The 11413-nt window shown below is 50.7% G+C and overlaps 1 protein-coding gene across 2 annotated transcripts in view; it reads left to right on the top strand.

The window, feature by feature from the left end:
• The window catches only part of CABLES1 (Cdk5 and Abl enzyme substrate 1), a 126624-nt gene extending 115711 nt beyond the window's left edge, over window positions 1-10913 (top strand). For both annotated transcript variants that reach the window (XM_030926069.1, XM_030926070.1), the window contains 3 exons: window positions 5296-5402; window positions 6073-6280; window positions 9496-10913. In XM_030926069.1, coding sequence (XP_030781929.1) covers window positions 5296-5402; window positions 6073-6280; window positions 9496-9636 — 456 coding nt within the window. In that variant the 3' untranslated portion in view covers window positions 9637-10913. The remainder of the gene's footprint in view (window positions 1-5295; window positions 5403-6072; window positions 6281-9495) is intronic.
• The last annotated feature ends 500 nt before the right edge of the window (window positions 10914-11413 follow it).

An 11413-nucleotide genomic window follows, 5' to 3' on the forward strand; every position in this document is an offset into this window, starting at 1 on the left:
CCCAGGCATTACAAGGTTTTTTATTTATTTTTTTGAGACAGAGTCTCACTCTGTCACCCAGGCTGGAGAGCAGTGGCACCATCTTGGCTCACTTCAACCTTCATCTCCCAGGTTCAAGTGAGCCTCCTGTGTCAGCCTCCCAAGTAGCTGAGACTATAGGCATGCACCACCAGGCCCAGCTAATTTTTGTATTTTTAGTAGAGACAGGGTTTTGCCATGTTGGCCAGGCTGGTCTTGAACTCCAGACCTCAAGTGATCCACCCACCTCGGCCTCCTAAAGTGCTAGGAGCAAAAGTGCTCATTCTTCAGTCCCACACCAGAAAGAATGAGTGGCTGGGGGGCTGTGGTCATCCCACTTCTGCGGCTCAATCTCCTAGTACCGCCTCTCCAGCTCAACCCCAGCACTGAAGAGAGGATGCCATCTCTTGGCATGGTTGGGAGGCCCGGCCTCTAAGGGCCACCATCAGGCTCCCTCAAGACAGAATGTGCCGGGGAATCATGACTTCCTGTACCCCAGAGAGTGTTTCTCAGAGGGACCTGCAGCTGAGAGGACACCGAGGACTGTCATCCCCTCTGGAACCTGCCTGGAAGGGGGGTGGCCCTGGGCTCAGAGTGATCCGTCCAGTTTCCACACTCCAGACAGTGTGGGGCCGGTGCAGAGCAGTGGCCTGAAGATGCAGCGTGTGTGCAGCCCCCTCCGAGCTGGGCTCTGGCAGCCAGTGCCGCTTTAGGGGTTGTCTGGTCCACTGTGGCAGTTGTGTATCCTATGCAGCTGAGCGGGAGCAGGACACGGAACAGCCCCACAGATCAGGCGCCTGCTGCTGTCAACATCAAGTGGGTGCTGGAGAAGCCAGGGGAGCAAACGGAGGCACAGAGCTCCTCACCAGTGTGCACTGGGCCGCCGGGCACCACGTGGCAGAGCTGGAGTTTGAACCCAGGGCTCTGGCTCTTGAGCCTGTGTTCTTCCCCACTGAGCCACAGCTTAGAGAAGCAGAGACAAAAGCAAGACTGAAGAGAGCGCAGCAGACAGGAGGCCGGGACAGAAGGCCGGGATGCTGAAGAGTCTGTCGCCTAGAAGATGACTAGAGGGCCTCGTCCTCCTGGCACTTCACATATGCCCCACTTATGCGGGGCCAAGCACTGGGCTCACTGGGCCAAGGGTCTCGCAGCGTCTGCTCACAGGCCTTCCCTGCACACCCCCTGCCAGGGCCTAGCTTGGATTTTTCTCTGCCTCTCTGTCAGGAAACAAGAGTCCCCAGCTCTGGACCCCAAGAGCTAGGACCAGGCTGCTTGTAAAAAAGACAGAGTCTCCCCTGCAAGGCCCAGACCAGAGTGGACCTGGCGCTCTCTGCCGCCCTTGCCCCCTCAAGAGCCACAGGCTGAGCTGAGCTGTTGGCTCTCACGGGTCCTGTAAAGCAGGGATGGGTCGGGAAGTGTGGCTCAGGGGTGGGGGCAGGACTCAGAGCTTCAGGGACTGGATATCGTCTTTGCCTTTATGGGGATCAGAAGCTCTTCCTCTGTTCCCCCTTCCCCGAGCCAGGTTCAGTTTCAGTAGTGGTAAATGCCATCAGCAAAGTACAGCGTGTGCACCAGGCGTGGTTCAGTTCTGAAGTGCAGCATCCACTCTAGTGAGTTTAAGAAGGAAGAGGAGCTGGCGCAGGGACACAGGTCTGCAGCCCGGACCACTCAGGAGGCAAAGGCAGGAGGATCACTTGGCCCAGGATTTAGAGTCCCACCTAAAAAGACATAGCAAGACCCTATGTCTTTTTTTTTTTTTTTTTAAAGGCTGGGCACAGTGGCTCACGCCTGTAATCCCAGCACTTTGGGAGGCCGAGGTGGGTGGGTCACCTGAGGCCAGGAGTTCGAGACCCGCGTGACCAACACGGTGAAACCCCATCTCTACTAAAAATACAGCTGGGTGTGGTGGTGCATGCCTGTAATCCTAGCTACTTGGGAGGCTGAGGCAGGAGAATCACTTGAACAAAGGAGGCAGGGTTTGCAGTGATCTGAGATCACACCATTGCACTCCAGCCTGGGCAACGAGAGTGAAACTCCATCTCAAAAAAAGAAGAAAGGTATCTAATGAACACCTTACTTACTAGAATCATTGAGGAGGCTGACAGAATAACCTAAGTTGACATTTCAGGAATGATCCCCAAGCCGCACTTTAGAACTGTGCCACACAGGAGGCTGCTGCTACCTGGGGCCAGGACTCTGGCTTTGGACTTGGGGAACTGGCACTGGCTGCTGGCTCCAGATCCATGCGGCCCTGCTGTGGTCCACACCTGCCAAATGAGAACCCAGAAGTGTAGTGACAGGACTTGAGGATTCCTGCCCTGAGCCTCTTGGCAGCATAAACAACAGAAGCACAGCCCTTGCTCGAGCCCTGCCTTCACGTACCAGAGCATCCAATAGGAGGAGCCAGAATTGTTTTTGGAATCCTAGCTGCAAAGGAGTCAGGCAAGTATAACCGTTAGCTTTCCAGCCTCCGTAGCACAGCAGGGCGTCCCAAGAGGAGGTTGGATGTTCACATCATAGAGTAGAAAGAAGGTGAGTCCGGGGGAGAGCAGCCTCAGCCCCGGGGATTTAGGAGGAGGAGCCTGCAGAAGTGGCATCCCAAGCTGAACCAGGAGTGGGCAATAGCCAGATGAGAGTCTGATTTGTAAGTCCCAGCTGACGCATAGAAATCAGCTGGAAAACTTGTCATGGTGCAGATGTGAGGCCCTGCCCTCAGAGACTGACTCAGTGGGGCTGGAGCAGAGCCCAGACTTGCTGCTGTCTCTGCTATGTGCTCCTGATGAGATTTGCCAGTGTCTTTTACATACATTTTGTTCTCTTTGATCTTCAAGATAAACCTGGGAAGCAACCCCATGAGGTTTTCTCATCTCGTTTTGGAGAAGATAAGGGCAAGGCTCAGGGAGGTTGAGTGACTTTCTCCCTATTGCCTGACTTGCTGAAGGTGGACCTGCCCCACCACTCGCCAGCCCTTCCCACTGCCAGCTATCTTCTCAGACATCCTGGTGAGAGCCCTTGGGTAGGGAGCTACTCTGTGCTGCTTATTCAGTACCATCAAGGAGAGAAAAGTAGGAAGGCAGTGTATGGGGCGCGAGCTGGAAGCAGCTGCTCTGGGAGACCAGGGTCCCAGCGCCTGCCCTGCCTGCGGCTCACTCAGGCCTTTTCACTTTTCTGAGCCTCTGTTGCGAACAGAGGTGGGACACATTTGCATATTTGCACATTTAAGCAGTGAGATCTCTCTTGCAAGGGAAGTGTTGTGTATCTACAAATAAGACGGAGCAAAGCAGACTTGCTGTTGTTGCTGCGAAGAGAGATCCAGTCCCCCTCCCACAGGCACTTCAACAGAACCCAGCCTGAAAATCCGCATGATGGTTAAGCAGCAGGATATCCTTGCTGGCGCTCACAGGGCTCCAGGCCCCCAACAAAGGCAGATGACTTTACTTGAGCCTGCTTACATCATTGCAAACCTCATGACCTTCCTCTGTAGAGGAAGAGTGGGAGCGGCCTGTCTCTGGGAGTTCAGGGTTCCTGGATGGGGGGTGAGGGGTTGAGAAGCCGGAGGAAGGTGCTGATTACTTGGGAAACAGGAGGGTTGGCTGATGGGCCCTCCCAGCTTGAGGCGAGCATGTTACATGTGGCCCCCATTCTACTGCCTGTTTCCAAAAGGAAATCTTACATCCCCTTCAACCCAGAGGAGACCGTTCTTAAAAGTAGAAGGGAAATAAACCTGTCTTGGAAGGGCTGCCACAGGGGCCCACTCTGCTGGACCTTGGCAGTGAGAGCAGTGTCCAAATACTGTGGCTCTGAACAGGTCTGGTGGTATTGTTGGAGTTAATATTGCTGTGCTTTGCCTTTATTCACCGGAGAAGCAAAGAGAGGACCATCAAGATCACTTGAATTGGGATGTGCTGGCTGCTTGCCTGCTCCTTGCTACTAACTGACACCAAAGGCATTCCACATGTCTGCGCTAAAATCCTGTGTCCTATAAATGGAGGTGTCCAGAGAAAGCCACCAACTTCCGTTAGAGCTGTTAAGGAAACCTTTGATGGGCTTTGCAGGCGTGAGTCATCCAGGGAATCGACCTTCACATCAAAACCTGTCGTTTCTTCTTTCCTGAGCTTTGGCTGATTAAGATTACGGAATGTAGGCCAGGCACAGTGGCTCAAGCCTCTTATCCCAGCACTTTGGGAGGCAGAGGTGGGTGGATCACCTGAAGTCAGGAGTTCAAGAGGATCCCGGCCAACATGGCGAAACCCCATCTACTAAAAATACAAAAATTAGGTGGGCGAGGTGGCACGTGCCTGTAGTTCCAGCTACTCGGGAGGCTGAGGCAGGAGAATCGCTTGAACCCAAGAGGCGGAGGTTGCAGTGAGCCGAGATTGCACCACTGTACTACTTGGGCGACAGAGCATGACTCCGTCTCAAATAAAAAACAAAAAAAGATTGTGGCATGTAGTCAGCCGAAAAAGACCCAGCCTTGGCAAGTGTACTGTCGAGGAGGGATGAGATGAACTGGGGAAAACCCAGAAAAAAACTTGAATTCCGAGTTCACAGTGCAGGGTACAGAGGAGCAAGGAAGACCAGGGTATTCAGAAAGGACTCCAAGGATCCAAGGTGGTGAGGGCTGCACAACGATGTAAATGTTCTTAATGCCACTGAATGGTACGCCTGAAAATGGTGACGATGGTAAATTGTATGTGATGTATGTTTGACTACCGTTTAAAAAACTAAACAATAGCTAATATTTATTGAGCATTTGCTGTAGGCCAGGCACTGTGCACGGCACTTCTCGTACAGTTCTCAGAAAGCTGTGTGAAGTAGGCACTGTACTGTTTTTTGTTTACAGAAATGGGACTTGAGTTTTGGGGTGATTTTAAGTCTCCCAAAGCTGTCGGACTAGTGAATGGTCAAATAGGGATTGAACACCAGGTCTGTGTACATCCAAGCCCCACACGCTTAAACCCTGTACTGTGTGAACAGGCTGACACCTGGGAACTGACAGAGGGACCCCTCTCTCTGGGGCACTGACTTCTGATGGGCCACAGGCCAGCTTTCCTAAGTGTCACCTCATCCTAATAGTGGCGACTTGTTTTCTGTTCACCTCCAGAAAGCCACGGTCCGCTTCAGGCTCCTGGATTCTGCCGAGCCCTTGTCGCAGCTCCAATGCAAGTTTTCCCATTGCTCATGGCCTTGGGAGTTGTAAGTTGGTCGTAGTTGGCGCATAATTATTACATACAACCCTTGTTTTAAGGATGATCCGTGTTCCCCTGTCTGTTACAGACAACGGTGATTGACTACGTGAAGCCCTCAGATCTCAAGAAGGACATGAACGAGACCTTCAAGGAGAAGTTTCCTCACATTAAGCTGACGCTCAGCAAAATTAGGAGGTACGGGAGGCTGGGCTTGCCTGCGACCTTTCCCTCCAAACCCCTCTTACCACACACGGTAAGCTTGTCATCTGTCCAGTGGTCCTTCCTGTGGTTCCAGTGATTGAGTCATTGCCACGTTCAGCAGAAAGGACAGCTGGGCGTGGGTGGCTCATGCCTGTAATCCCAGCACTTTGGGAGGCCGAAGTGGGCAGATCACCTGAGGTCAGGAGTTTGAGACCAACCTGGCCAACATGGTGAAACCCCGTCTCTACTAAAAATTTAAAAATTAGCCAGGCGTGGTGGTGCGCGCCTGTAATCCGAGCCACTCAGGCTGAGGCAGGAGAACTGCTTGAACCCAGGAGGTGGAGGTTGCAGTGAGCCGAGATCGTGCCACTGCACTCCAGCCTGGACAACACAGTGAGACTCCATCTCAAAAAAAAAAAAAAAAAGTAAACATGTTCTATACGACCTGACCAACAGAGAAAATTTTGTCCAAAGCCCAGCTCTGCAAGTCTGGTCCCCATGCATAATGCAGCCTTCACACTCCCAGGGACTTAATCCCAGTCCAGGTCACTCTCTGGGAAAAAGAAAGAGAAAAGCATTCAAGATGGGGGAGTCTTTTCCTTTGGGGTCCCCTGAAACTCTAAAGTTTTCATAAGACTGTTCCCTCCTGCCTGTCTTTCTCCAGTCTGAAACGAGAGATGCGGAAGCTTGCGCAGGAGGACTGTGGCCTTGAGGAGCCCACAGTGGCCATGGCCTTCGTCTACTTTGAAAAGCTCGCCCTCAAGGGGAAGCTCAACAAACAGAACCGGAAGCTGTGTGCTGGGGCATGTGTGCTGTTAGCAGCCAAAATTGGAAGTGACCTCAAAAAACACGAAGTCAAGCATTTAATTGATGTAAGTGGCCTTTGTCCTGGTGGCTGGAGGAGCACTCGCTCCAGTCCGGGGTTCCTGTCTCAGAAGGATTCGGTCAGTGACCCCGCCTGGAAGGATTCTGATCCTTAGTGCGCAATTGAGGTGAAGGCTATGAAGTCTTTCCCGTAGTGGGAATAGTCAGGCTATCTTAGAACATAGGGATGATCTACTTGGACAAGATCAAAGCTCCTCAGCATTGGGCATTGGGTCTGGCCCTCAAAATCCATTCTCAGACACCATGAGAGATGCAGTCATTCCCACAGCCATAGAAGCCACTGTACCTGCGAGGGATTCCCTCTGTGTGGCCCCCAGAGCATGTAACGTCAAACAGGTTGCTTCAGGAAGACCTTGGCTTCCTAATTCCGTGGCTGGCTCCTCTGTGGGGAAGGGCGTGAGTTTGACAGGGTGGTATCTCTTTTCTTTTAAAGGAGAGCCCTACCAAAGCAAGGAAACATCGATCTTCTTGGATCGCTACATGAATGCCTATTTTAGAATTCAATGTATTAATAGAAAATTTGAGGTACAGTAAAGCCAGCTGATCAGAGGACAGATCCATTGAGAAGATAGTGTGTGACGGTTCCTAAGGGAAGGAGTATCTTGGCTGATGCTGCCATAACAAAATACCATAGGCTGGATGGCTGAAATGACAAATTTATTTCTCATTGTTTTGGAGACTGTGCAGTCCAGGGTCAAGGGACCAGTTGCTTTGGTTCTGGTGAGGTTCCTCCCCTTGCTCGCTTGCCTATCCTTAACTGCAGAGAGAGACAAAAAGCAAGTCCTCTGGTTTCTTCTCCTAAGGCTCTGAATCCCTTCACTCCATGCCCAGGAGCTCATCTAGACCTAATCACTCCCAGAGGCCCCACCTCCTAATACCATCACGTGAAGGATTAGGGCATCCACATATGAATTTAGGGGGACACAAGCATTCAGCCCGTACCAAGGGGCATGCCATGCTGTGGGAGCTGTGCATGGAAGCCCTGGGATTGGCCTGGAGGCAGAGGGAGTCTTGACTGGTTTTCCCAGAAAGGAATAGGTAAGGCAGGGTCCGTGGGTCTAGGATTGGCTAGTTTGAATAGTTTTGATGGGCTCTGGGGCTTAGCGTCTGTCCCTAGTTGTCTGGTGCTTGGCTCTGGGGTGATAAGGGCAGGTGGAGAGTGGCCTGGAGTGTGAGGCCCATGGAGGAGGTGGTAGGAACGTGGCCTCTGGATTGGTTGGCTTGCATTCGAAAAGCAAAAGGGGTCACTGTGGAGGATTTGGCTAGCCCTGGGAAGGGCAGTCCCTCTGGAGTCAGCAAGGCCCCAGATATCAAAGCATCAGAATACAGAAAAGAAAAGACGTGGTTTAGTCAATAACCCCATATGTCTCACTGTCTAACTGTCTTCAGTGGCAAAGGCAAAAAGGCAAAAGGGCACTAAGGTAGGTACTCCCCAGTTGAAAAGAGTATATTTTAGGTCAATGCTTTACAGATTTTAAGAATGGTACAAAATCATCTAGCTTATACAGTAAATACATGAACCCAGAAGTGACCATCGGACACCAACTCAGCTGAGAATCAGTAGGCTTAGACAGATACTTGCTGAACTAATGATTTCTGTGTGTTTGTTTTTTGAGACAGGGTCTCACTCTGTCACCCAGGCTGGAGTGCAGTGGCACAATCATAGCTCACTGCAGCCTCCACCTCCTTGACTCAAGCAGTCCTCCCACCTCGGCCTCCCAAGTAGCTGGAACTATAGGCATGCACCACTGCACCTGGCTCATTTTTTAAATTTTTTTATAGAGACCAGGTCTCGCTGTATTGCCCAGGCTAGTCGCGAACTCCTGGCCTCAAGCTACCCTTTCACTTCAACCTCCCTAAGTACTGGGATTATAGACATGAGTCATTATAATCTTGTCTGGCCAAGAACTAATGAATCTTTAGATGTAACAAATATTCATAAAATTATAAATAATATGCACATTTAATCATACTTGAGCAATATACCACACAGCAGAAGCTGACAACTTTACCTAATTCACGGTGCCTCTATCGCCTGAACTACAAAATGCCCTTGGCCTTCCTTACATGGGGTGAGGCCTTCCTCACTATTGATGCAGAATACAACAGTAATGGTTTGACCAGCCACTTACATTAGCAAGAAACCTAACTCAAGATCTCATCCCAGTTACGATCTGAAAGCAATCAACATCTGCTTTGTGGGCGGGATTTGTTTTCTTAAGACAAAAGCTGGGTTTACGCCAAGGCAGAATGTGCCTGAGCAAACAGAGGCCCTCCCTGCCCATCCCCACCTTGGTGGTTCTCCTCCTTTTCCAGCTCCAGCAGCTCCTCCAGTTGGGTGGACACGCAAGATGCCACCAGGCTCAGTGGCACTGTGAAAGTGGGGACTTCCCGAGGACTTAGATCCTTGTGTGTAAGAGGAATAGACTGAACTGCATAGAATCGGTGCACTCCCTTCTGAACTTACCACGTGGTTTTTATTGTGGGTGGTTTGCTTTATTATTTTATTTTATTTATTTTTTGAAACAGCATCTTGCTTTGTTGCCCAGGCTGGAGTTCACTGGCACGATCTTGACTCACTGCAACCTTCACCTCCCAGGTTCAAGTGAGTCTCCTGCCTCAGCCTCCCGAGGAGCTGGGACCATAGGCGCCTGCCATTTTTGTTATTTTTAGCAGAGACAGGGTTTCACCATGTTGGCCAGGCTAGTCTCAAACTCCTGACCTCAAGTGATCCACCCACCTCGGCCTCCCAAGGTGCTGGGATGACAGGCGTGAGCCACCACCGGTTTGCTTTATTTTCAGTCTTTAAACCTGAATCACTTAGTTGTCACAGGTAGAGTTTGAGTCCCAGTTAGAGTGGAATCTTAGCGCTGCAGTTTGCTGCCATGTGACCCTGGCTAAGCTCTCTGACTTCTTGGAGCCTGTTTTCTCATCTGTAAAATAGAGATACGGAGCATGAACCATGTCATATTACTGAGAGGATTAAATGATGTTGTAAGATGTCTGTGTGGTTCCTTCACAACCAGGACTGAAGGCAGGAAGCACAGCCCATGCCTCCCTTTCTTCCTCCACAGAGCTTTGCCCAAAGTGGATTTCTCCTAAGCACTCCCTGGCTGGTGGATAGAGAAGCTACAGTTGCAGAAAGACTAGGATTTTAATTTCAAAACGAACATGCTTTTGATTTTCTTCCATTTTGTTGCAGAAACTGGAAGAGAAGTTCCGGCTGAACAGGCGAGAACTGATTGCCTTTGAGTTCCCAGTGTTAGTGGCCTTGGAATTCGCCCTCCACTTGCCAGAGCACGAAGTCATGCCCCACTATAGACGCCTGGTCCAGAGCTCCTAGCACCGGCTCCGAGGAGAGCCAAGGACCATTTCTTCTCAGCTTGGTGGAGCAGCACTTACTACTGGAAATGAAAAAAAATAGAACTCAAAATACCAGACTTTTCTTCCTCTCGACATGGTTTGAGGAGAAGCAGTACTAGGAACTTTCCAAGGAGTCTTGGGTGTGTAGCCAAGAGGAGCCATGAGCTGTGGACTCCTCAAACAAGGGAAGAGGAGGTGCGTGCTGAGAACAGAGAGGCCCTGTCCTCTGTCCACTAGCGAGAATCGCCAGCTGCCCCAGCCCGGTCTTTCTCCCCAGCATTCACAAACTTTGCAAGCGTGGTCCAGGGCCTTCTCCAGATCTGTTCCAACTTGGAGTGTGAAGGGCTTGAGCGTATGGGGGAAGAAAGTCTGCAGAAGTTGGGGGAAAACTTTTAGAAGATAACCTCATTGTGTCAAAGGGTGTGCCAATCTATTTTTGTATCAGCCATTGGAAGTGCACTTCGTCCTGGGGCGTGTGGGTGTGTGAGTGTACAAGTGTCTGAGAGATGCTGCATCAGCCCTAGACCCCCCAGAGCTGGTCCCACCCTTTACAGAGCAGCCTTCAGCCTGGGGCCATGGGCAAGGCTGACCTTCGGCAATTATTTCTAGATGATTTCTGGATAAGAATTGCTCTCTCGGTACCAGACAGTTTGACATCCTCCACCCTTAGAAAAATGACATTGTTTTGTTACTGCTTCTACCCACCAAGGGGGTAAAGAAGGCGAGTTCTGAGCGTTGGATGAGTCAGTCGCGTGGAAGGGTGTGGAGCGTGGCACTCTAACTTCCTGCCGTCTGCCACCACGCCACATGTGTTTAACCCTCGCACTTTCTCCACTGTGGAGACGGCTGGGGCGGCGCCCCACAGTGTGTATTCCTGTCCTCTATGTTAGAGTGCATCATAAGCACATTTACTGTGCTATCTATATCTCTATATAAAAGTGTTTTATAAAAACCCAGAATAGGAGCACGACGCATGATTGGTGTTTGAGGCGTTTGCCAGCTGGGACAAACTGCGTTTGGAGCTGTGGTTAAGCTGACTAAGGAGACGGTGGCTCTCACCATTCCTACGTGCCCAGGGCTGTTCATGCAAGATTTTAATGGTGACTTGTCCTGGTTTACCGGGACAGTCTGCATGAGGCGTGTCACCACACTGTCGCCTCACAGCTGCAAGAGAGAGGCACCAGCTGAAGTTCCCCTGACTGAAGTGAGCCTGTGGCCATGTAAAAAGAGAATTAAACTCTTGTTGCTTTTTGTATACCTGTATGCGTTTGTGTAGACGTGTGTCTCACCAGTCACCTTTGCCCTGCGTTGCTGATCCCCTTGCGCACACTGATTCTAGTGAGGTCACAGATGCGGAGCGTCACACACCAGCCCGGAGAAAGGGCGATGGAACCGAACCCAGGGTCTGCAGCTTCCGTTAGCAGAGCTGTCAGATTCTTGACAGTCTTGGATGCTGGGGAAATTCAAGCAGCAGCTGGTGAGGGCCAAAACAGAATACTTGGCTTCTTCAGAATCTTCGATTACACTGAGTTTAGTCCTAAATATTTTGCTAACAAATTTCCTTGGCCAGAATCACTGTTGTAAGACAGTGATTTGGGTGGTGGGGAGAGGGAGGAGGGAGAGGATATGATTAATGTGGTCTCTTTAGCTGATCGAAAACTAGATCAACTGATACTTAAGAGCACTTGCTATTTATAAAGCAAATTGAGAAAATATTCAAGGTGCCTCCATTTCCTGAACTACAAAATGCCCTTGGC

The sequence above is a fragment of the Rhinopithecus roxellana genome, chromosome 21 (assembly GCF_007565055.1).
Source record: "Rhinopithecus roxellana isolate Shanxi Qingling chromosome 21, ASM756505v1, whole genome shotgun sequence".
In the NCBI taxonomy this organism is placed as follows: domain Eukaryota; kingdom Metazoa; phylum Chordata; class Mammalia; order Primates; family Cercopithecidae; genus Rhinopithecus; species Rhinopithecus roxellana.